The sequence below is a fragment of the Paramisgurnus dabryanus genome, chromosome 8 (assembly GCF_030506205.2).
Source record: "Paramisgurnus dabryanus chromosome 8, PD_genome_1.1, whole genome shotgun sequence".
NCBI classification, from domain to species: domain Eukaryota; kingdom Metazoa; phylum Chordata; class Actinopteri; order Cypriniformes; family Cobitidae; genus Paramisgurnus; species Paramisgurnus dabryanus.
This window is the reverse complement of record NC_133344.1, coordinates 15,816,070-15,842,922: the sequence shown is the minus strand read 5'-3', so window position 1 is coordinate 15,842,922 and position 26,853 is coordinate 15,816,070. Positions and strand designations below refer to the sequence as shown.

The window sequence follows — 26,853 nt, the reverse complement described above, 5'->3', positions numbered from 1 at the left end:
GTCAGGAAGTTCCCATTCTGCTAGGAAGGCTGACAAAGGAGCTCATGTACAGACAGAGAGAGTCATAAGCGTATGTCAACCACACCACTAGCAGGGGGCCAAACTTTATCGAGAGTTTTTTTCCTTCATTGCTTTACTAAAGCACCAGAAGTATGGGCGTTTTGAAAGTAAGTCATTTTTTTTCCATTTCTTTGAAATAATACATTTCGGTCACTTTAGGGATATGATAAACAGCTATTTCATATCTTTTGAGTGAAAGCAATTTGTACATCTACAGTAGGCTTCTGCTGATACAGAGTAAATAAAGTAGAAATGTTTGTTGACATCACAAGCAAGCAAATGTGTTTTTCTCAACAACATGTTTGCACTGCGAATTCATTTGCGTGCTTTGCAACACTTAAATGGCTTACGTGATGTTTCATATACTAGGTCATAGATAAAAGAGTAATAAGGTCATATGCATCAAAAAGAAACTGTTTACAGCTCAAAGCTGAAATTACACAGACGTCACTTTGCAGACAGTCAGCAAATTGCCTCTGTAACTGTAAACAGATCTTGTCCCTGCACGTTTAAAGTCCAGCAAAAATGTTTTTAACCTGCAGATCGGCATCAGATAGTTTTTATCAGCTAGTCTCTCACGTGCCAGTTTATGTAGTTGTTTATGCTGCCTTCTTTTACTCTGAGTTGAACTTTTATTGTAAAGCAGGAACTGTAATTACTGTAACCTTACTACAGTTTAATTTCCCAACTGCGTATTTTTACATTTACATTAACTATTTTTATCCCCGAAATATACTGAGTCTGATGTAACTGCAGGCTGTATGGTTGACTAGGTTGTAAGTAGCCAACTTGTAGCACACTTGAGACATTTAACACTTCTATAAACGCACTGTCAGCTAATGCGCGAGCAGACGCGGTTAACACGTTGCAATGGGATCCGCAAACAAAGGGCTAAAATGTATAATAATTAATCAATTATTATTTAATTAATTATTAAATCATTACTAAATCTTTAATAAATATTAAATGATCATATTAAAATAAAAATATAAATAAATTATATATATATATATATATATATATATATATAAAAAAGTCGCTTTACAGGTGGATAATTTTAGAAAGGGTAAAGAGAATAGCGCATGCTGATGTCGGATTAATCTAACAGCAAACTCTTATGCTCAGGTTTGAATCCGTGATAAAATGTAAACCTACTCTGTTTTAATTTTAAAGACACACCAAACAATTTCTCTTCGACTTTCCTTCCCCACACGAGATTCACATTGCAGCTGCGTGCGGCAGGTGATGCGCGTAAAAGTGAAACCGAGGTTAGATAACAACCATGCGCGTTTTGTGTAATGTTACAAAAGCGAGGTAGACACGACATAGAAACCCTCAGAAAGGCTGTAACGGGTGGTGGTTATAAAATGATAATATTAACTGCACAAACCTCCTGATAACAACACCCAGTCCTAAGCTGCTGGGCTGGTCTTAGCTTGTTTAAGATACAGATAGCTGGTCAAGCTGTCAGAACCACACTAAAACCAGTCTGGTAGACCAGCTTAAACTAGCCAACCACCTTAGGCAGGATACTTGCAACAAGTTGTCTCGCGCTGAGCAACGCACGGTGCAGTGACGCAACGCAACGAGGCATCGCGCGCAGAGTACCTTGCGTTTATAATAATGGCGTTGCCGTTTTTCTCGTGAAGAGTAGAGATGACACGTGAGGGTATTTTTTATTTCCCCGAATGAATGTGCAGAACTGTCAGCTCTGCTTCCTGTCCCGTTTACTGCAGCGAGGTCTGCAAGGAAGTGGTGGTAAGTGAAGTTGGGTCACGATGTTAGTTTTATCATAGTTTTAATATGCTTTACTGTATTTTTACTGCATGTGTGTAAGAGTAATATTGCAGTTTTCAGACTAACAAGGAATTTCTGAATAAGTCATCCTCAAACGGTGCTTGGTTATTTTTGTAGAGGCATATGTGTGGACATGTGGTCTACAGTAGTTGGGCACTGCCCTTAAATACATGTTCCTAAAATGGTCTTTATTTGTTGGGCTTTATGGTCCCATAAAGATTTTTTTAGCATATCTACAGAACCTTTCATGTTTTTTGAGGTGATTTAAAGGTTTAGCATATATAAAGTTAGTAATGAACCTTTCTTTGGGGAACCTTTAGCACCTTCATTGTCTCTGGTTTGGAGAATTGGTTTCAAAGACTTCTTTAAAATAGACCCACTGTTTGAAATCAAAGTTACTTTTAAATATCGAAAGAACATTCACTTCCGTCTGTTTGCAAACATGGTAAACTTTTTCAGTTCTGTTTAACTGGTTTCGACTACCAGACCCAAATAACGTCACACTCGCAGAAAATGTCAAACCACTACTGATGTCACTGTCTGCCGAGTTTCCCCTTTTTAAACAGGTTTCTGTCTCATGCTCTGATCCTTTTGAGTTTTTTTTTTTTACAGTACATAAGTGTGTATTGTCAATCAGTTTTTATTCAGATCTCCATCTGCAAATACCGTATGACACAAACCTTGTGTGATCATAACCGTATCCTTATTATATAAGCTTCATGTGGCTGTTTGCTGTGGTTAAGCGTGCGTCCGAGGTTATGTGCTTTTCTATGGATGCTTCTTTATCCCGTAGCCCTTTGATGAATGTTTGATGTCTACACTATTGAAGGTCTACCATCATTCCTGTCATGCCATTGCTGGACTGTTGCTACACAATGTGTACTGGAATTTTACCTATCTGATCAAAAAAACTTAAAAGGGTATCGAATTTGTAGCTGAATTGATAGAGCATTGCATTAGCCGAAGGTTGTGGGAGAAGTGATAAAATGTACATTAAATGCACTCTTTGGATAAATGTAATGAATGCATTTACCCATACAATATAAAACCTTAATGCACTGCAGTGCATTGTGGGTGAAAGCATCTGCAAAAGACATAAACATAAACATAGTATCTTGCTCATGTGATACTACTTAAAGGAAGTACAACCAAAACAGGATTTCGGCTTCCTGCTTCCTTGTTTCTTAACCTTTCCCTTATAAGCAATCACATCTGCGTAAACTGTTTGTTTGTTTCATAGCCTACTGATTGCCCTTTCACTCTTTAGTCTTCCTTGCATGGCAAATTTACCACCATCACCGTAATCGACTCCAATCGCAAAGGCATGTGAAGTTGAGGTTGGTGGTTCACCCAAGGTGAAACTGCAGTGTACCTGTAGGTCATGATACCGTGCTCTTAAGTTATTTTTAGTATAGCTGTATTACAATATTGTCATACACATTTGACACTAAGCAGCTGTGAAAGTGTGTAATAAAGAAAAAGCAATGCAGCAAAATCTTTCACACTTCGCAAAGTGACACCACGAGGAGCAACAATATGTGCTGTTAAAAAAAATAACACTGACTGCTGTACAGTATGTCATCTTACACTAAAGTTTAAAGGGATAGTTCACCCAAAAATGAAAATTTTCTCATCATTTACTCATTCTCATGTTGTTACAAACCTATATACACATTTTTTTTGTTCGGATAAAAGGAAGATATTGTGAGGAATGTTTATAACCTTCACTTCCATAATAAGAAGGAAGAATACTATGGAAGTGAATGAAGCTCACGAATGGTTTCATTACGAACATTCCCTTAAAAATTTCATCAGGACAAAAAATTATACAGGTTTGTTACAACATGAGAGTGAGTAAATAATGATAGATTTTTCATTTTTGGGTGAACTATCCCTTTAAGAGGAAAAAAAATACACTTTGGTGCCAAATGTTAAATGTGTGCTGACTTTATGGCCAGACCTACTGATTCAACTGGGAGTTGTTGGTGAACTTGGCCTAGAGACATGGACGACAGTTTGTGACTAAGTAAACAATCAGACAGGATTAATTTCCTTGTAAATGGAGCAAGGCGGTTCCTTAGTCACCAGTTTATCTGCTCTCTACCATGCAGCCAATTGTTTCAAAGTGTAATGCACGCGTAATACTACATTTACAAGAGCATAGATCCACTTTAGATGAAAATATATTTACTGTACATTCATTAGTGCATATTAGCTATCTAAGTATTGCTGTTATTGTTTACATGATGAATAGGATGATGATGCAGAAAACAGATGTTTTACAACAGCTTTTGTCTTGTACTGTGCTGTTGAGTTATGATTTATGAGTTATAAAACTGGTCTTTCATCGGCGGCCCGCTGCAGGGCACCGTCGGGTCTCTTTTGCAGGCTTGCGTGTATTAATGATCGTGCACAAATAAGATGGCAGCAAAACAAGCGCAGAATCCGAAGAATAGACCAAATTCAATTTGAATTCAAATACACGAGAATATATTAGGCAATTGTACGGCAACACGAGCTTTAGGAGAACTGTCAACTCGCGGGCTTTGGACTGGGCTGATAAATATTTTCAAATTGGTTCAGCTTATTATTTCTTCCAGGCAGCCACCAAATTGGAATTTAGGGAGGCGGCTGTAGGTGACTGTTCATGAGAGATTTGCTGTCACGTTTTTTACAAGCTTCGACTGTGCTCTCTCTTAAAACCGAGGCCGTATCTTGTGATTAACGGCTTAATTGAGGGAATCTCTCTTGGCGTGACGACTCGGATTGAGCATGGAAATTCCAAATCAGGAGGCGAGTTAAGCTACGCCAATCTCTGTCATTTTAGAAACCACCTTTCTGTCCCACCACTGCGATTGATTTATTTGAGCTACTGCAGACAGGCCATCATTTAGGAGAGACTTACTGATCTCAACCCGGCCGTGATGCTCTTTTCATTTCATTTATTCAATTTTCCGCTGCATTTCTTTAATACAATTGCGGTTGTTCTGTGTTGCCTAATATAATAATATGATAATTAGCTCAACAAATAAGGTAGAGGAACCTTTGCATTCAGTGGCGGCCGGTGACTTATTTTTCGAGGGCGCATGATGCGAAGTTCGTCACAACATGTATGTAGCTCGTCATGTGTGTGGTTTGTAATTTCAAAATATGTGTTCTTCACATCAAGGGATTATATGTGCATCACATGTCTTGTCAAAATAAGTGCCTGCTGCAGACACGTCTAAAGGATTTATGGTAAAAGAGACGCTCGCGGTTGCCAGATACTCACATAATCTCATGCGTAATCAGAGTTTACTGTTAAGGGAGTGTCTTGTGTGTATTTTGTGAACGTGAGCGTCTCTTTTATCATAAACAGTGTGCAGCAGGCACTTATTTTGACAAAACACGTGATGCACATGACGCAACAAATACATATTTTGAAAACACAAGCAACACACGACAATCCGAACACATATTTTGAATTTGCACCTCCCAAATGAGCAGTCACGAGCCACAACTGTTTACATTACTCATTCAGTCAACCGTATGCTCTCTTTCTCACACCTTATACCCGTTTCTCACACCAATAACAATACACACCCTGAGACGCCACCTACAAACAAAGCTGAGTTCACGTCAGGCCTACAAATTGAAAATTTGTTTAAATGCTCATTCATTTAGGTAATGTGGATGGAAAAAGCAGGTGTGTAACCGTCCTGCAAAGGGCAATGTTCCCACTGTTTGTGACATCATAACACAAATTAGGAGGAAGTGGAGGTCCAACACAATGGGCAATAATAACAATATCTGGATGGGGAGTGTGGGGCTCGGGCGGCGCAGCTACTGTTCATTTGAATAGCAACGTGTGCTATATTTGACCATTTAGCTGGAACTCAGGAAAAGGTAATTCCCGGGAATACTTCCTTTCTCCTTGTCCGAAGTGGAAACGAAAACAAATAGGCATTATTCTGAAGTGAACGATTATTGTTAAGTGGAGGTCCAGGTGTGTGACAGATCTGACTGTATTATGACCACCAGACTTTTCTGGGAACGATAACAATAGGAAGTCAAATCTGACCTCTTGCGAGGAGAAACGGTATGGGTTAAGGAGGTTTCTTCACTTTTGCATGCGTGTTCGTCTTTACTGATTCATGGAAGAGGCAGGAGTTGAGTGATGTGTCATGTGTTTTGTCTAGAAAAGGTGTTGAATCATTAAGGTGTGGGGTGCATACATAACAGTTAAAATCGTTTGAAATGAATCACTTGATTCTCTGACAGCTTGTTTCCAAGCAAAACGAGCTGAATAATTTTAATGGTGCTTTACTATGGCATACAGTGACGGCGTTTCACGAAAACCCAGGGTTATGGGTAAATTTCATCGTACAAGAAGCCATTCTGAAATAAGGAATCTATGAAACCACATTATGTGTGTACATACTCCACCAACCTGCACAAAATCATACTAAGATTGCACGGATGTACACTTGCACACAATAATACGGAAGCAATACAAATGAAAAACAAAAATAGAAACTGAAAATCATGGTTGTTTAATAACGTAATTCTAAACTAAATGCAACTCCAGGAACAGATAAACTAAAGCAAGATAATATCAAAACAAAACATACTGTGACCTCCCTTCACACATCTTGTCATGACAACCACCAATAAACACTTATAAACACAAAATAAAGACTTTTAAATGATGTGATAGACCACACGAGTTAACCAGCGAAGACTAAAACACTAAATAAAACTCTTAGTAAAATGGGGCTTAATGCAAAAACAAGTCTTACCTTTGTCGTCGTGCAGTTTTTATTTCACAAGTTTTTTTAATTAGAAAATGCACGCAAATAATTAATACAATTCACTTCGACTGCGCTACAAGTTCCCAGTGAAACAGAACATGTTTATTTATTCACAGAGAACAAATCATATTACTTCTGGAATAATGTATGCAATATGCACACTGCCATATGCAAACGTCGCCCATGATGGCATAGAAGATTCATGTATGGATCTACAGACCATTTCAGCAGTAACAACATAAACAAGCGGCTTTCGTGGTCAACACGTAACTTCCGGTCAACTTGGCTACGAATAAATAACGACAAAGAAATTCAAACGTAGTTTATTTATATAACAAGCAAAATAAACAACACATAGATTACATAGGAAACCAAAACATTTGTTATTTTCAGCGAGGTATTTGCTCAAGAGTTCAGTTTAGCAACTAGTCAAACCATTAAAAAAACTGAAACTGGAAGTAACGTTCGGACCAGACGCGTACCACGGCACCGCACGTGCCGCCGATCAAATCTTCTACAAAGAACCTTTAAAGGTGCAGTGTGTACATTTTAGCGGCATCTAATGGTGAGGTTGTGAATAGCAACCAATGGCTCAGTCTACCGTTCACCGAAACGCATAGAGAAGCTACGGTAGTCGCCACAGGACGAACATGTCATCGTCGGAGACAACTTAGTAAAGAAAGTTTGTGGGGTGCATGATTTAAAAAAAAAACATTTTGGAAAAGGGAGTCGGGCCGAGTACCAAAACACACTTGTACCCAATCAGCAGTAAGGGGGTTGTCTACTAACCGACATCATTGTCTTGGTTGCGTATGTGTTTATCAAAAGAAGGTCTAGATTTTATTGGGGCAGGGGCGTGTTTGTTTAGAATATTCAAATGTCAACATTGGCTTTTAGAAATCATACACCCCGCCTTTAACGGCTGTTGTAGAAACATGGCGTTTAGAAACATGCTATGTAAGGGAACCCACGGTGTATGCATATAAAAACAACTCATCTTAAGCTAATAAAAACGTAACCGTTCGTTATGAAATTATATTGCATTTCTGTCAAGAGATCCTTTTAAAAGCGCCTTTATCATGCGAAGAAAAGATTACTTCAAATATAAAGATGAAGAAGCCATTTGCGCCTCTATTTATAAGAGCGTTCTTATAAAACGTTAGTCATAAGTTAAAGACGTCATAAAATGGTTTGACAAACATGTTTTTTTCCTGTGTTGGAAAAGTCAACACTGTTGACACAGGCATGGTCTAAGCGGCACAAAATTTTGAGGGGGGCAAATTGAACAAATACCTGCTGTGTGCAGAAATCAAGGCGAGACTTTGGGTGTTTGCACACTGTAAGAAAATGCAGAGGCAGGACTGGACCACACGAGCCACAGGAAACCTTATGGCGTGCAGCGTTAGTTTCCTATTGAGTGTGCTTTTGGCAAATAAAAAGCTGCATTTATAAGCGTAGACAGGTTGACAAAATTTGAACCATGATAGCTTGAATCAGCCCTTAGTGAATTCATGATAAGATGAAACTGAAAGCCTAACCGGATTCATTTGCATTATGTAGTTTGGTCAACCAGTACGCTTTCATACCGGACAGATACTATTTGTAGCCGTTTCTGAACGTTGGTGTGTATTTCCATATATGGCATGCTTTAATGAATAATTATAAAGCTGTTTTTATTATCTAAAAAATATTTCAAATGCTATGTTTATTATACTACCAATAATATTAATAATATGAAGCATATATGTGAGTGTATTTGGGTTCACCACCAGATCAGTTATCATTCAATACTGCATATTTGATAGCTGTAAAAAGCTTTTGAAACGAACGTTTTCTTACATGTAGATTAAAGTTTGTTTTATTCTTTCTTTTTCTAGAATAAGAAGATGCTGCGATTACTCTTTGTGTTTTTGATTCTTCGATGTGCAGGTAGGTTTAATTTAATCTACATTTATAATATATTCTGCTGTGCTTTGATCTTAAGGTTTTTGTCCTGTCTTTTTTTACTCCATCTACGGTATATCTTCACATGATCTCTTCACACCTCTGTCTGCTTGTATTTGTTTGCGTGCAGTTTTCATTCAAATTGCCTTTTTTGTAGATTTTAATCAAACACCATCAATTCTTTGTTTTACACTTGCTTGAAATTATGTGTGAAGAGCTTTCGATGCAAAACCTTTTAAGTGCGTCACGTTTTTTTTTTGTAAATTAGCATTTCGTTCTCCGTCTCTTATGTTTAGGTTCAGTCATGTCAGTTTAATGACAATAAATGCATTATTAATCAGTTAGAAAAGCCTTATTTTCACAAATGTCACTTTAGTCATTTCATTGGTATTAAACACATTTTTCACTACAAAACACTGGAGGCCGCTGACTTCTTTTTTAAGGGCGCACATGCGAAGCTCGTCACAACTTGTTTTAGCCCGTCATGTGTGTGTTTCGTCATATCGATATAACCTTGATGCACCTTGTTTATTATGCGACTTGTCAAAATACAAATTCAGAATATGTGTTCAGAGTGTCGTGTGTTGATCGTCATGTCAAAATATGTGTTCGTTGCGTCCATAGACTGTAAAAAAGATGGACGATGCCTGTTTGCTCTCTTCCATTGGTGAAAAGTGAAGCCGCCAGTGTCCCGATACGGCGCTGACATCTTGGGTCTTGAGTCTGCGCAGTAGCGATTTTTAGGACCAGTCCTGCGCAGTAGTGAGCAGGAAGTAGAGCCGCGAAATCAAGACCGCGCCCTCGCTCTCGCAGAATGCGCATATCACACGATATCACAGCTGTCAATCATGACGTGACACCACAGTTTTAATATCATTGAATAACTAACTAAAAACAAACTTATTTTAAAAACAAACATTTGAATTTACATTAGCGTGATAAAAACGACAGTAAATGACAGAAACCAGTTTCGGAAAAAAGATAATTGAGGTGTAATTAAATTTTTTAGTTGGTCTCAAATCCCATTGAATAACATTGGGAGGCGTGGTTTATGACCTATACTGGGACCAGTCACTGGGGGGCGATCGAGACGTTTTGGCTTCACTTTTCATGGCTTGTGCGGCACGCTTGGGTGCGTCATGTGAACCTGGTTTGTCATGCGACTTGTTAAAATACGATCCTGCTGCGGACACTTCAGAGTGTTTTATAATAAAAGAGATGCTCGCGTTGCCAGATTCTCGCTTAATCTCATGTATAATCTGAGTTTAGTGTTAAGTGAGTGTCTTGCGAATATTTCATGTACGTGAGCATCTCTTTCATCATAAACCCTTTAGACACGTGTGCAGCAGACACGTATTTTGACAACACGCATGGTTCACATGACGCAACGAACACATGTTTTGACACGACGAGCAACACACATGACACTCCGAACACATATTTTGAATCCGCGTCCCTCAGAAGAAAAGTTACTCAAATTACTCTTCTCTGTCCTTTTTGAATAAAGGTAAATACTCAAAAATGCATTCATTATCCTAATATATTTGGTAAACATCTTTTAAACCGGTAAAAAAAGTTTATATCCAATTCTTCTGTGCACTTTGCTAAAAACTGACGTGGCGTTTAATGGATTCTGCCAACAAACCACTATTTCTGAGTGGCCTGAGACCGGAATTAAGTGGATTTGAAGTGAAAGTATTTAACGTACAGTATAATACGTGGCGAAAGCATTTGGTTAATATCATCATCTCATTTTTGACGGAGGTGGCGATTAGCAGCTTTTGCATCTGAACTCTTCATATATATATATATAAGTTAAAAGAACCACTCCACAATTGGCTTCACTTTACTCTTTGGGAATGAAATGACTTCGTTGTAGGTGATAATGTTCAACCATGCCATAACCTCTTTTATCTTTTTTATTCAAATCAACAGCTGTTGCATCAGAAGACATAGAATCTTCTGGAAAATGTATGTATGTTTTCTGATAACTTGAAAAACACATGGGTGTATTTTTTATGAAAATACGTTTCTTTCAAGAACATATTTAGGTTATATTTCACCTAATTGTTTATAAGAACACTTTTTGCAGTTATCATAATTTTTATGAGTTAAAACTGATTTTGGGGTGAGATATGACCTGGCCAGGCATCCACTGGGTTTATAACTAGCACGTCATTACTATGATTTTGTTTGTGATTAATTCATCATCTGTTTGTGTTCACTTTAAATAGATTCTAACAGTTTGCATTTATTTGATTGCCCTTATCTATCTTACACTTCTATTTCCATATTCCCACAAACCCAGGTGGCGATGAGAACAGTGACGATGAGTGCGATGAAACAGGTGGGTATTCAGACACGTTGTTACTGTAAGACCTGGCCGGTTCATCTGCCACATTAATTCCTGAAAGCAATCAATTAGCTTGTCCCCGCAGAGCACCGCTGATAACCTGGGCTCCCCTGTCCGTCCACTTAATGGACACTGGCATTCTCATTCAGTCCTCCCCTGTGAGGATCTGTCTATCTTCATCACAGGAATGATTGCTCTCTGATAGAATTACTCAGCTGTTAAAGCAAGCCATGCTCACCAGCTTAGGCCAGAGGCTGTTATAGGAGGAGTGGGTGGTGGGCTAGAGGAAAGTAAAGCTCTCTAGTATGAACATGATTTGAATTACGATTCATTTGCCATTCATTTTGTGACCCTGGACCACAAAACCAGTCGTAAGTGGCATGGTATTTGTAGAAAAAGCAAAAAGTACATTGCATCGGTCAAAACTATCGATTTTTCTTTTATGCCAAAAATCATTGGGATAATAATTAAAATTATGTTACATGAAGATTTTTTGGTACATTTCCTACCGTAAATATATAAAATTTTATTTTTGTAAGTTGATGCAGCAAAATCGGGAACAAAATGGGCAAGAAACTCTCATATTATGTATATTCCCATTTAGTGCACAAGTTCATTACAGCCCTAGGTAAAGCTGCACAATTAATCGCTAAAAGATTGTGATCTCGATTCGACCCCCTCAAAAGAACCTTGACGTTGTTTTAGTACCAAAAAGAAGATCTTATTGCCGATCTTATCCCTTTCGAACGGGTTTTTAGCTTAGGGGGAAACTTTGGCTGCGTCTAAATAACCACACTTGCTGTCTTTGCACTTGACCACTTGACTACTTACATGACTTTTTCCTGTATTTGGCCCAAGTGTTCTAGTGGGTGTGAAGATTAAGGGTGCCGGCAATAGTGTCAAAAAACGCTCTGGCTGCCCTGCGTTCTGACGCTCAAATGCATTCTCTCATGCGGAGGTTTACGCCTTCCGATTGGTTGCCGCTGAACGTTTTCGCCTTCCGATTGGTTGCCGCAGAACCCCGTCATAGCTCATTACCATAAAGTTAATAACAATCCATGTGGCAGCAATCTGCACCAAAACGTATTCGTTTTTTAATTTAGGCTAGTTAAAATGTATATTTTTAAGTTTCTTTAAATAAAATAAATACATAATTTATTTAGTTTAGTTAGGGGTCAAGCCCCGAAGGGGCGTAGAACCCTATTGTTATTGTTAGTTTTCTTATTATTATTATTATTATTATTATTATTATTTTTCTTCCTCGTTCTTCCGCCGAAAGTCAATGGCAGCCCATAGAACCGTACGTAGGAAAGTTATGAAATTTGGCACACTGATAAAGGACAGTCCAATGTGTCCCCACAGCAAATTTGGAGTCTCTATCTCTAACCCTCTAGCGCCACCAACAGTCCAAAGTTGCACTTATGTTTTTGCTTATAACTTCTGATCCGTAGGTCCTAGAAACGAAATTCTTGTTTCGTCTGATTCCTTGGCTCAAGACGATTCGAATAGACCCTATGACGTCATTTTCCGTCATGAAATTTTTTCCGCCATTTTGAATTATTCGTAAAACCTACTTTTGCGAACTCGTCCTAGAGCTTTTACCCGATTTCCACGAAAATTGGTATGTAGCATCTAGAGACCCTCACGGCAAAAAGTTATCAAAAGAATTTCGATAAACCAATCCGTTGTCGTATAGCGCGTCAACAAAATTTTCGTAGAGCGCAAAAAAACAGATTTTAGGCTGTATCTTCGTCAAACTTAGGCCTATTGACACGACACTCGGTACTTGTGATGCCAGTCAGGAACTGAGTGTGCATGCACAGTTTCGTCGCAGCGCCACCTAGTGGCCAGACAGATGTTTTTTACACCTATAACTTTGGCTGTGATCAACGTATTTTGACGGGACTTGATTTTTAGGAGTCCTGAATAGTCGCCGAGTCCAATGATACCAAACATGCCAGATTTCGCCTTACGGTTAGCCCTGCGCAGCAAAACAGCACTTAAAAAACATGCGCGAATATCTCCGCGAGCGTAATTCTGATCGACTCGAAAACATCATAGGAAGAATATTGCATTACCTTCTGAACAAAAAGTTCTATTGGCGTTGTATTAAAATTTTCATCAGAAATGGCCGAAAATTGCAAAAAACGAAAAATTACCTTTAAATTTTCTGTTTTTACACATAAATGCTTATAACTTCGTAACGCAAAGAGATTTTTTCACCATATTTGATACGCTGATGTACGACCACAGTCTGAGGCTACACAAAAAAAATTGTGTGGTTGCACCACTAGTTGGCCTTATAATTGAACAAAACCTTTGAAATCAAGCCACCCTATGGTCATACAACTGTTTCTTCACTAAACTAAAGTGTATAGTCATAAAACTAGCTAGATGTAACACAGTTATGACCTGAGGTTGCATGCACGAATTTTGTCATTGCGCCACCTACTGGTTTTGAGATAGAATATGGCATTTTTGCCTAAAACTACTCCAACAGTACATCTAAAATCTTGGGTCATCATGTATTATTCCTTTCATGGCTTGGAGATCATTGATGCATGCCAATTAACTCCTTAGCAACCAATTAGGATACCTTATCAATCCTTTTTACAAGAGCTATATCTCTGCATGAGAACATCGTAGAGACATGGGGGTGGTCTCTTTTGACTCATTAACACCACTGTAACATTTTGTGAGCTGAGAATTGCCACTGCAAGCACCACTCACATTTTCTTCAGTGTTCTAGTTGTCAATGCTCCTCGAAAAGAGAGGGAGAGATGACACTGAATGAAAACACAGCTTTTTTGCTGATAACTGTTATATTATTTAGTCTGAAATCAAGAGATTTTCCCAGGTTCTTTAAACTGCTCATCCGAATTCAACTTTACTTTCTTATGTGCCCTTTTTGGCTTGACCCCGGCATTGCTGCTTGCAGCTATATTTTAGTTTAGTTTAGTTTATTTATGCTTCCAGGTTTTATAAGTTGGGTAAGAGCGCCAACTGGTGGATAATAGCAGAAACATGGATTGCAAAAAAAAAGAAAAAGCGTTTTCTCTTAACTGACGAGTTAACTCGTCAATGGCGGGGAAAGAATTAATCTGGGAAAAAGTCTAACATCTTAAAATGTGGTGGAAACCCTTTTCCAGTCTGTATCATGGCATTAATTTTTTCAGGACTTTTTTCAGGCATAATTCCAGTTTGTGTCGCTAAAATCACGTATAGCTGCTTAGATAAAATAGCAAAAAACACCTTCAATAATAAAAAAAAATAATTGCTTTGAGTATAATGTATCAGGGTTCCTGTTAATGTTTACATATGTTGGGCATTTACACAGGAGTTTCTGTGCCATATATTTACTGAATATCTGTATATCATTCTTGTGTTTAGCGATATCAAGGCGCCTACCCATGAATGATAATCCTGGATTAGATCAAAGGTCCAAAGGAGAAATGGACGAAAGTAAAGCAGGTAAGAAATGTTGATATTTGATATTTTTTGTGACATGCCGTGTACAAATTTATTTCATGGGGCTCTCTGTTTTCTTCATTTATTTAGATGAAAAAGGAACACTGATCATCGTCATAGCTGCTGTCAGTGTTGTAGCTTTGGCCATAGTTGCGGTTATTGGTAAGTTTTTGTTACTCTGGTCTTACTTACTATGTGTGTAATGCTTACTGTGTTAAAACACTCACATCCTTTATATGTTACACAGTTAGGGGCCGACCACACAGAACGCGACTATGGCAATGGCTTTCTATGGGCAATTATGCATGCTTGTTTATCCACACCTCACGTTTTTGCCGTCTCCCGCGCCATGCGTTTTACAGGAGTACTCTGAGCGAAAAAAGCAACCGACGTCATTCACGTTTTTCAATTGTCCAATTGAACGAGCGAAGACGGCCATTTTTATGGTGACAGAAGTTTACAGTTGCTTGGTTGGAACAACCGCAGTCTGCGCTTGCTCAGTCTCCTGCGTGTTTGTGCACCTCTCAACCTCGATCAAGCTCAGAGCAAGTGTCCTCTTTTTAAAGTTTCTGCTAATATGACATTTAACAACAAAAGAGAGCTCACGCTTTAATTTATTGAAAATCATTTCACAAAATCCAAGCCGAAGAACAGACATTTAATCTGGAAAGGCAAGTTAATCAACTAAACAATAGCACACAGAACAGCAGGCTGAATAGGTGTCCGTACGTTAACGTAATACAAACAGTTATTTACACGATACACAATAGCATACTGAACATACCTGGAAGGCTGGATAGGCTAAATGAACACAAAAAGCCAACGTGCATCAAGTTCGCAGGCTCGTCATTCCACATCACTAAATTTATAGAATTACATAAATACAGGAGCAACATACAGTATAGCGGACTCTCGCACCTGTAGACGGTAATGGTGTCTCTTGGTACATTTATGTCAAAATTAAATCATACTGACTTACAAGTTGCACCTGACTAAAAGTCGCAGCCAAACTATGAAAAAAATTGTGACTTAGAGGCTGTTTACACTTGGCATTAACATGCGTTTTCGTCGATCGGATCACAAGTGGACGACGTTAATGCCAGGTGTAAACGGTGTTCAAAAATTTTGAGCTCGTCCACTTTCGACCACTTTCAACCACATCCAGAGGTAGTTGAAACCACTTTTGATCAGATTGCTTTGGAGTTGCGGAACGCATATGTGGTTGAATGTGTTCGAACAGCCACACGCGACCGCCTTCTCTACGCCCATTTATCTAATCTGAGGTATTAAACACAAGTTTTACGTCTTTTTTTTACTTCTGGCGTGAACATACGGTGAACAGTGCTATTTTTAGCCTTTCATTGATAAAACTACTGCGGGTGTTCTTGCGCGATCCTATTTCATCAATTGCGCTGAAAATTTAGATAAAGCTCTAACATATAAACGTACAAAACACTGTGCAGCATGTATACTTGCTAAACAAGCAGCGGACTCTGATATAATATTAGTTTGCGTCCATATAAACTCATAATTACTCCCGCTCGCGTTTGAATGACAGCAGAGAGACTCGCCCACCGTCTCACAGACAACCCCCTCACAGTATTCAGGACAGAAGCGGACAAAAGAGACGGATTTAAATACCAGGTGTACGTAATGTGTCTCTCTCGTCCACTTGTGATCCGATTGATGAAAACACATCTTAATACCAATTGTAAACAGCCCCTTCTAGTCCGGAAAATATGGTAGGTGCATTTCCATTACCCTTTATATTGCGCAAATTGACGTTGGTAATTGAAACTACGGTGAATGGAAACACGTCAATTTCGCAAAAACTTCCATATGTTGGAAGGTGGTTTTGAAGTGGTTTTTCAGGCAATTTGGAAAAGGTGCATTTCGCAAAACTGCAATGGAAACAGTTTATTCGCATTTTTAGATCACCTGATGCAATTAAGTCCCAGTATGTACGGTATGTACTAAAATCTCCCAGAAACACCTCAATACGCGTCTACTCCCAACTATAAGAGGCTTTCCTAACTAATAATGTTTGGATTACACTCCTAAATCTCTTTTGATTTAAAAAAGTTCTATTACCTCCAAAAAAAACACTTATACGTTGCCGCTCCTAAGTATAATGAGCTTTCCTTGTTATTAATGTTTGGATAATACCCTTAAATCTCTTTTGGTTAAAAATAAAGCCTAGTGTTGTGGATGTGATATTAGTAAACCTACAAACATCAGTCGACGTGATGTTTGGAATGACTTTTTGCGAGAGGATAAACTATGTTTCAGTCGCATATCATTGTTTAATGAAAACGCTGTCATTTCACAATAGTCTTTTGTCGACATTTAGAAAATAAATAACGCCAAAGTTTTGCGAAAATCTGCAATAGAAACGCAGCAAGTGACTTTCAAATAGTCACCTGGGTTCTGTGATGTAAGTTGTTATTGAATATCTTTAAGGTTTGTGTTATTGTCAAATGTCAGTTTAATATTGATGCCTATTTTATAAGAGCTAAAACTGGCAGCATCTCTCTCAGGTGTGCCGTGACAACACACCTGTGAGCTAAACTCTTGGCAGCCAGACAATTGAAGGCTGTGTGATGCCCAGATTTATTCAATATAAAAAGCACACAATAAACAAGTTTCATTGGCGATCTGGGATCTAAAATGAATGTCACAATGCCCACCCCAGTAACTGTGTGCATCCTGAATAAATAAAATAAAAGTCATGCTTTATTTAATTTTTCTTTTTTTACAGCTATTGTCTTCTTCAGACGCTATTTACGGAGCCAGGAACAGGGGTAAGACTAAATCAAATTTTACTTGTGTTGTTAAATGTTGTTAAAACAATCAATGCATGCAAAAATGTTCATGCCGTATTCGACTAAATCGTGTATGCAATCCATGAAAATTTTGTGTGTCTTCTGCTCAAGAGAGATTTAGCAGCGCTTACTGGAAAACTGTTGCGGTCGTCGGCGTACTGCTATGTCTGAAATGTTGATTGACACAGCAGTACTTAGTTTTTACAAGGCGGTTTTTGCGCCCCACCCATCGCCTTTTGCGGTGGTCCGACCAGTCGGGTGGGTAACAGTTCTCCGAATCCCTGGTAACCTATTTAACATGAGACGACTCAGCAGAAGTGAGACAATGGAGGGCAGCCATGCTGAAGGGTTAGGCCACCATTAGCTGCAGGTTCGTACATGTGTGTTGATAACTCCACCTTCCAGATATCTGTCAAACGTCCCTCACCTCCTGAGCTGTGTATGAAACACAAAGAGGAGAAAAAAACACGGAAAACAAGTCTAATGCAAACGAGATTTAACCCGTTGATGTAGCCGAGAAAGTTGAGAGAGTGGAAATTGCATAAAAAATAACAAATTCGGTCGACTTTTCCAAGAGTTTTTCTCAATGCTGCAGGACAAAAACAGTCTGACAGAAAACTGCCCAAACCTGTTTGTGTTTTTGTTTGGGAGAAGTAAAAAAGGTAGAAAACATGTGTTGCAATTTGTTGCATGTTAGTCACAATTGGCGCTTGTGACAAACAACCATTCACGTGTCTGTCTGTACCCGAATCTGTGTATTACACCACAGAAAGTGTCATGATGCTTTAAAAATGCTTGGTTGTTTGAACCATGTTTGGGTAAAATATAGACAAACCCACATTTTTGACTTTGGTTTATTTAAACCCAACAGTCGGTTAGTCCAAACACCACAAGCTTTAGGTTCAGGAAATGTAAGCCTTGGTTAAAGCTGCGGTGCAACTTTTTCTGGTGTTTATTATTTTTTCTTATTCTTGCATGACTGCGTGTGTTTCCCTAAACAGACTACATACTGTGCGCTATAAAAATCCCTCCATTTGTTTAAGTATCCTAACACAGCAACATTGCCATCAGCCAATTTGTTTTCGGACCAACGGAAGACAATGGAAGCAGTGTTAAACGGAAAACCTTTTCATAACCTTCACCTTTTCATTTTTGTATTCTAATTTGTGAAACATAAACAATGCACTGCAGCATTAAACAAACACTCAGTCTTTTAAAATGTAAAAAAAATATTTAGTTAAACAGTACACGGTCAGAAAAAATGGACCCAGTGACATGTTTTGGTCCTTTAATTAAGGTAGTTGTTATCGCTGATTTATATTTCTATATTACAATGGAAGGAAGCGACTTTGCGTCGTCCATCTTTTTTTACAGTCTATGATTAGGAGCTTTTCGAAAGGTACTTTTGGAAAGGGTACTGCCCCAGTGACAGCTTGGGACCATTTTTTCTGACATTGTACTTTAATGTGAATTTTTAAGATAAAACTAGAAAAAATTGGGCCCTTCCTGTCACTGGGGCAGTACCCTTTCAAAAAGTACATCTTTGCATCTAAAGACTTTCGACATATCAGTGCTACAATTTGGTACCAAATGTACATATATCTGTGCCTAAATAGTACATATTAGGACCGGGTGTGCCTCATACATCTTGAAAAGTGAAGCCGTTGGCTCTTTGTTCGCCCCCTGGTGGCTGGCTGTAGTACAAGTCATAAACCCCGCCCTCTACATGCAAACGAACGGGACTCGGGGTCCAAATAAAAAAAATATTTACACTTCCAATAAAATTGGTTGTTATCACGCTGATATGTTCAGTTGTTCATTTTTTTTTTTTTTATTATTATTTTTTTTTTTATTTATTTATTTATTTTTTTTTATTATTTTTTTTTTTAATATAAGTTGTTCATTTTTTTGATAAGTTGTATTTTAGCTACTAATTTGATACTATAGAAACAGGGCGTGTCGTTATGATTGACATTTCTGATTGACAGCTTCTCTGAGCGGACACTCTGAGCTTCGAGGGAAGATTGAAGATAAAACTAACTATTAATTTTCAACAAAACAAGTTGTATTTAAAGGAAAACACCACCGTTTTCAATATTTTACTATGTTCCTGTGTTCCTTTTTCAATGCGTGCACTTTTAATCTTTGTACAGCGCTTCTTGAATTTGTTAGCATTTAGCCTAGCCCCATTCATTCCTATGGCTCCGAACAAAACTTTTATTTTGTGCCACCATACTTACTCGTGTAACTACTCATGTAACAGTATTTAAATAGGAAAAACATGGAAGTGTTTTGCGGCTTCTAAATTTATCCGTTTGGATCCTAAGGAATGAATGGGGCTAGGCTAAATGCTAACACATTCAAGAGGTGCGGTACAAAGATTAAGTGCACACATTTAAAAAAAGATAGGTATGTATTAATTCGTCATATAATAAGTTGAGGTAAGAACATTGTAAAATATTGAAAAACGGAGGTGTTTTCCTTTAACATTAGCATATTTTATCAAGCCGGTCAAATGAGACTTTTAAGGGGCATGGCTGATTTGGGCGCACAAGCATTTGGGCAGAGGTTTGATACCGTGGCTCCACAGATGATTCCTTCTGCGCATGCCCTGGCTCCAAACTGACGTTTTTACGTATCATGGCAGCGCCCATGGTCGGACAATTTTTCCTTAAATTTTTTACAATGGATTGAAGCGACGTCGCGTTGTCCATCTTTTTTAGAGTCTATGATTAGGACCTTTTCGAAAGGGCACCGCCCCAGTGACAGCTTGGGACAATTTTTTCTGACAGTGTAGTTTACTGTGAATTTTTAAGATAAAACTAGAAAAAAATTGGGCCCTTTCTGTCACTGGGGCCGCAGTACCTTTTCAAAAAGTACATCTTTGCACCTATAGACTTCATATTAGTACCACAATTTGGTACCAAATGTACACAAATCTGTGCCTAAATAGTATATATTAGGAGCGGGTCATAAACCCTGTCCATGCAAACGAACGGGACGCGGCTCTAAATAAAAAAAAATATTTACACTTCCAATAAAATTTTTCGAAAGATGGCTTTGGTCCTTTAAGGTAGTTGTTATCACGCTGATACATATTTATACATTACAATGGAAGGAAGCGACGTTGCGTCGTCCATTTTTACAGTCTATGATTAGGACCGTTTCGAAAGAGCCCGCCCCAGTAACAGCTTGGGACCATTTTTTCTGACAGTGTACTTTACTGTGAATCTTTAAGATAAAACTAGAATTCATTACAATGGAAGGAAGCGACGTCGCGTCATCCATGTTTTTTTTACAGTCTATGATTAGGACCTTTTCGACAGGGCACCGCCCCAGTGACAGCATGGGACCATTTTTTCTGACGGTGTAGTTTACTGTGAATTTCAAGATAAAACTAGAAGCATTGCTTCCTGTCAGGTCCCACGTTGTGGCTCATCTCTGAGGCCCTGATAGGTTGTGTAACTGAATTTGGCTTTTATCCGTACCTGTTTCGCAAAGTAATCAGTTTTACCAAGTTGCTGAGCTTGGCGTTATGTGAGAACAGGAAGAGAGGCTTGTCTGACACCTGCCTTCGTACAGTAAGCTTAAAGATCCCCTATTTTTCGTCTCGTTCTTTATTAAGGTTAAATTCTTCTGCGGGATTACAGATAACCTCAAGGGAATGCAGTTACCTGAGCCAAAGCATTTTTTTTCCCACTGTTGAGTGATAGGTGGGTTGAATGGGGGCTTAATCACACAGCAACCAGGAGACCTGTGGATCAACAGAGAACCTTTCTGAACATGTTCAATGAAAACACTTTCGATAAAACCAATAAAAGCCTCTGAAATGACTTTAAACAGGCAAAACTCCTGCCCCGGAGTTCACAAGACATGCAAACTGTGAACGAATTCATCACAGAGGCAAATCAACCTGAAGAGAGCGAGCGCACACGTGTGTTTAAACAGCTTGACTATGTCATCTCCTGCCACAAAGAGCTCCATTCACGTCCCTTCTGAACTTGTGAGCTGAATGTCCCTCTATTCAGAATGAAAGTCAAAGTTAAGCTCCTTTAAAATAGATGCAGATTTATCGACTTGTGTACATTATGACCCGTAGCTGACCCTATTCTGTACTGAAATCAGCATGGCTTTGTAAATATGCACCGGTATTGTTGCTGCTGTCGCAATAGGCCCGCGTAGATGTTTGGCTTGGTGTGTTTGACCTGGGTCACTTCATGAGAAATGTAAATGACTTTGAGCGCTAAGATAAGAATTTATTAATTGTTTTTAAGTAAGCTGCAAAAATGTCTCGTTTAGAAATCCTTGAAGTAAAACACTGTACTAGATTTGACTGCAGACTTGCATCTTATATACACAAACAAACAAAATGGCAACACTTTAGGTCCCTTTTGATAACGTAACTAACTTGCATCCGATAATATCATTGAACCACGATTAATTTTACTACAGCATTTTAACCATATTTCAACGTAATTTCTTTGCTTACTAATACATTTTATATTTTCTTTTTTCTTTTTTTCTTTGTTCCAAAAAGCTGCTTTGTAACAAAGTTGTAAAATGTGCAATATAAATAAAGGCAGTGTCTATTTACACAAATTAATTAATATCTACAGTAAATACACACTGTACACGGACCCTCGCGTACCTGTAAAAAATTGACTATACTTTGGCCTTTGGTGTAACAAAATTTTTGTCATCAGAAGGATATGCGTTGTTTCCCAACCAGGGGGCCGGGGGGACAAAACAAGCTTAAAAATATGCGAAAACAAGCAGAATCAAGATGTTTCTTATTTTTTTTGGCACTTTTAGTTGCGAATATACATCTGTCTAGTCATTCCAAGCTTTATTTAATTTTATATGGAGAAAATTGAGTGAGTGGGGGGCCTTCAAATATTGTTGTGGGCGACTAGGGGGGCTTGAAGTGAAAAAGGTTGTGAACCACTGCTGTACATGCACTAAACTAAACTTGGCAAGGCTTTGCTTTCGATCATTCATGTACACTCGCGTACATTTGCGTGCACATAAAAACTGACTATACTTCGGGCTTAAGTAATAATAGTAGCATTCTGAGTGAAATTTTTAATTAGAAACTATCTATACTTTATAGTGGCATATAATATTTGCCCTTCAGTATTTTTGTACATTAACATGATGCAATAAAAACACAGTGTGTACATGATTATATTTATTTAAACTATAAAATGGATGCTGCATTATTGGGACAATAAAAGCCCTCCCTTATGCTGCATTCACACCAGCCGCGTTAGAGGCGGCAAAAACGCTCTATTTGCATGTAGTTGGACGCTGGAACATTTGAGTTTACTCGCTTCATTTGCGTGAAAGCGTAAAAAATTCTAGTCATTTGAGACATTTACACGGAAATTCGTGTCATGGGAGGGGCTTCTGCGACTACTACAGCAAGTTCCTGATTGGTTAATGAGCGCGGAAATCCTGCCGAAGTTCAGATTTTTCAACTCGCGCATTTCTCGTGGCAACGCTTAACAGCAGGGTCCTGATTGGTTAACGAGTGCGGAAATCCGCAAAAGTTCAGATTTTTCAACCCGAGCGTTTCTCGCGGCAACGCTCAATTTGCGCGGAACGTGCAGGATGCCTAATCGTGTCTTTGCATTGACTTCACATGTAAAACACTCGCGCTTGCTGCCTCTACCGTGTCGGGTGTGAACCCTGCATCACACTGACCCCTAGGAAATACTTAAAATAATAAACACTCGTTACATACTAAAATTAAGTTTAATCCAATAGGTTTTTAATCTCTTATTCTATTTTAACTTTCATTAATATTCAGACAAATAAAGCAAACGCAATCTTTTCAACTCTTACTTTATTAAGAGATTTTTGTCCTCCCAAACAAAAGTGCCAGTAATTTAACACAACATTCGTAACAAAAACAAATGAACCTGAATATCTGGAAGACAGCAAATATTGTCTAAACACAAGCACCACTCTTCTTAATGATGGTAACCACAAAACTCATAATAGAAACAGAAGCTCTTCTAAATCTGAAAGATAATTAAACATTAAACACTAAAACGTCTTTCTTTTTTGTTAAAAGCACATAAAATAGCGTTTCAAATTTTACTCTTCAAACGCAGTCCCATGCAAAGCATACTGGGAAGTACAAGTCCACTGCCTAGTTGTTATATTTAATTAAATAATTCAAGTAGTTTCAACACAAAATTAAAAAAGTTAATTTCCTTCTCACAAATTTGGGTGATACATTTTACATGATAAAATTAAGTTAAATTTACTCAATAATGTCTTAATTTAGAATTACTTACATTTTTGTGTTATTTTTACTTTTTACACTTTTTTATTTTTTTATAGAATTTACTTTTTTAAATTTAAATTTACTAAGGCACATAATCGTTTTTTTTTAGCGTAGATAGGAAAATGTAGAAGAACGAGAGCGGAGTCAAACCAGGGACATCGTGTTCTACAAGCCTTATCACTACTGCTGACACAACAGTAGTTTTGCACGTTTCTTCAACAGAGCACTAGTGGGCGGAGCTAGTTTAAATAGCATTTGCCAACAAGGGACACTACTTGCACGTAGTGTAAATAGATACTTTGATAAATACATTTAAATCAAATTGAATTGAACTAATGCTAATAGACGGATTCTTGTTGTAAAGTTTTACCGAAAATCTTTCAACCAAAAAAAGGTGTGCTCAGTATTTTCTTTTTCTTTATTTGCTTATTTTTTATTCATGAAGAAAATATGTGCACTTTTTAAGGGAAATGCAAAAACAGCTTCAGCTAAAATAAAGTCACCACAGTGAGCTGTTGACCGTACTCATCTCTCTTCTCTCTCTCTCTCTCTCTCTAGGGTTTACACCATGCCGGTTGACCAAGTACAGAAAGCTGCTGTTTAACCATCAGTGCCTTTATATATCCTCACCACACTGGATTTTTCAAGGAAATACAGCAAGCATGTGTTTTCTCATTCAAAAATGTGTATATCTGTAGCAGAGTCTAAACCAGCAACCGATTATGTTTGCCGACCGTCATCAATTTTCTATAAACCATTTTCATATGCAAGATGTACACAAATGCAACGTGTTGCACTCGAACTCAAAACGTTTCTGAAATGGACATGGACTCTCGTTGGACCCACTTTTTTCAACCAGACCTACTTTATGTTTTTCTGTAACTGGATCAAGTGCAGGCCATTGTTAAACCTTACCTATTTTTTTTTTTTCAAATCAGTGGACCTTTCACTTCAGGTTCAGATTCATCTCTGTAAGCAAACAACAGATCAAAACAGTGCAGCATTTGTTTGACGCAACGTCATTGGCTCAACCAACGGCGTGAGTTTGGGGAGGGACTTTCGGTTTGTTCGACCAATAGCAGGCGGGGAAAGCGCTCGGAAAACCTGTTCATCACATTCATACACTGCACCTTTAAGAAAACCCTCTTCTTATTTTCACTTTCTCTGTGCAAATTCAAGGCGTTTAAAAGGTAAAGTTGGTTTGTGTGTCTGATTGTTTGACAAAGGAAAGAAAGAGTCAAAACAAGTAGAAAAACGCCTCTGAACAGCCCCGAATTAATCGACCTCTTTGAATAATGATGTTGTTTTCTTTTTCCTCCTTTAACCGAGCGCCCAACCCTCTACAGTACCGGAGATTGTAAATAGCTCTGGGATGCTGGGTAGCAGATTAATGTTTTATATATATTGCTGGCTTAAATAGGAATGGATAAAATCCAATGGGCGGTCGGATTGGGAGAGATACGGACAGACCCAGGACACCCATGTGTCATAAGAAGAAAGGAAATATCCAAAAGACACTATAGCAGACTCTTTACTGTATTTATCCCGCTCTCACTTTCCCCCGCCATCATCTTGTTTTTAGATTAAAACGGAAATCAATCAAACCACTTTGATTCGCAGGCCCAGGCCGCCTTGGCTCTTTATCACGAATATACACAAGCACTTTTAATGCCGATCGAGATGCCTTTCCTTACTTTGCCTTTTTTCATACATCACCAGGGGTTATTGAACAAAATGACCCCATCAAGTTTTCATTAGGTTTTAAAATATGCAGCGATCACAGTTAGTCCGGCCTCATATCATTTATCAAATAGCCTAAAATCTGGTGCACCACTTACAGTAGTAATGACAGTATTTGCATATATCCTAAACATTTCTACAGGTTTATAAAAAAATGTGATTCGATACATTCCAAAATTTTGTGTGAATTAATCTGAGTACTAATTAAACAATAAAATTGAAATTTTACACCCACTTTGGGTGAGTGATGTGCCATGCTGATATTATAGCCTCGTATATAGTAGCAGTCAGGCCGATTTGGCCAACGGCCCGGCCTTTAAGTATCTCTTCTCTGTGTTCTTTATACAACCTGTCTTTTCCACCTTTCACCGGCTAAATTTGCGGTGTCTTGATTAGTCAAGCTTCTCCTGCTTGCCGGTTTTTATTTAAATCCAAGTGAAATCCAATCGTGTTTGCATCAGAGTTTGTTACTTCGACGCATTCGGGTGTACTGTATATAAAAGCATTAGTGTGTACTACTATTAATCATGATCTGCAATATAACCGTTCAAAAAGTGTCCTTAGATGATAGCATTTCAGAACTGGAACATATAAAAAAAAGAAAAATTGTATAATTAATATAAAATATCTTTAGCCAGTTTTACATTATTTTATGTTCTCATTATTTTTAATAGAGTTTGTGTATTAAAAAAACATTGAGCTTGATTAATTCCCGAGATTAATTTCCTCTGGGCTTTTGGGGGCAGGTGGATGAAAAAGTTGTTTAATGCTATGTGAAGGGATGTAATGCTTATGTAAAAATATGCGTTTGGTATTTTCCATTTAAAAACACTCAAGAAATGAATAAAAAATGTAATGTTATTTTCAGATTTACATCAATTTTTGTTACTTGTGTTATTAGTTTTTGCGATCTGTAAACTGACATTGGCAAATGTCTTTCAAGGGATAAAGTGATGGCCAGATAGATGGATGTATAGGATGTGTACTTATATATTTTCAAAGGGGGATCATTACAGATTTTATTGCATTCCTTTGCTGATCAGCTCAGAAATCAGCTTCAATTGTTCATGTGTGTGTGTGTGTGTGCGCGTGTGTGTTTAAAGGTAATGTTTGAGGTATATGACTATAAAATGTAAACTTTAAACATATAAATATATATATATATATATACTTCTTAAAAGTAGCCATTACTTCTCATTATAATAGTCATTTAACAAACCTTGTGTGATTTCTACTGATGTTTTAACATAAATTCCCATTGCTGTATATATTTGTATGAACCTTATTTTTTAAATAAATATGTATCGTTACTCACTAAGCATGCTTATGTAGAATTATATAAAATATTTGTGTATTTAAATATATACCTTTGCCAGTGGAAAATCTCACAGCAGCGATAATCTTGATATTTTTCCTGTGACATCAGCAAATATAAATTTTCCATTGTTGTCAGCCTTAGATTTCACAGAAGATATGCCTTATGAAACCACATTCACTTGTGTATTTATAGCTCAGATCAGATACACTGATAACCCTGTTTTGGTTTTCCAAAAGTGTGCATGCAAATTGAGATATGACTCAGTGAAC

The 26,853-nt window shown here is 38.0% G+C and overlaps 1 protein-coding gene across 2 annotated transcripts; it reads left to right on the top strand.

Annotated features, from left to right (window-relative positions):
* Positions 1 to 26,584, top strand: LOC135770828 (uncharacterized). 2 transcript variants are annotated; one of them, XM_065280667.1, is made up of 8 exons: positions 1 to 167; positions 8,525 to 8,576; positions 10,527 to 10,562; positions 10,900 to 10,938; positions 14,335 to 14,415; positions 14,503 to 14,574; positions 17,171 to 17,213; positions 24,085 to 26,584. In XM_065280667.1, the coding sequence occupies exons 1-8, from the start codon at positions 153 to 155 to the stop codon at positions 24,128 to 24,130; spliced, it is 384 nt and encodes a 127-aa protein (XP_065136739.1). In that variant the 5' UTR covers positions 1 to 152; the 3' UTR covers positions 24,131 to 26,584. The 2 variants fall into 2 exon arrangements, with proteins under 2 accessions (XP_065136739.1, XP_065136738.1); XM_065280666.2 differs by lacking the exon at positions 1 to 167 and adding an exon at positions 1,618 to 1,818.
* The last annotated feature ends 269 nt before the right edge of the window (positions 26,585 to 26,853 follow it).

What these genes read in the sequence shown, in the direction of transcription:
- LOC135770828 (XM_065280666.2), top strand. Translation starts at nt 1,753, where the DNA reads ATGTGCAGAACTGTCAGCTCTGCTTCCTGTCCCGTTTACTGCAGCGAG. An exon ending in TTTGATTCTTCGATGTGCAG is followed by an intron (nt 8,577 to 10,526) that starts GTAGGTTTAATT and finishes TCAAATCAACAG; the next exon opens with CTGTTGCATCAGAAGACATA. An exon ending in AATGGACGAAAGTAAAGCAG is followed by an intron (nt 14,416 to 14,502) that starts GTAAGAAATGTT and finishes TCATTTATTTAG; the next exon opens with ATGAAAAAGGAACACTGATC.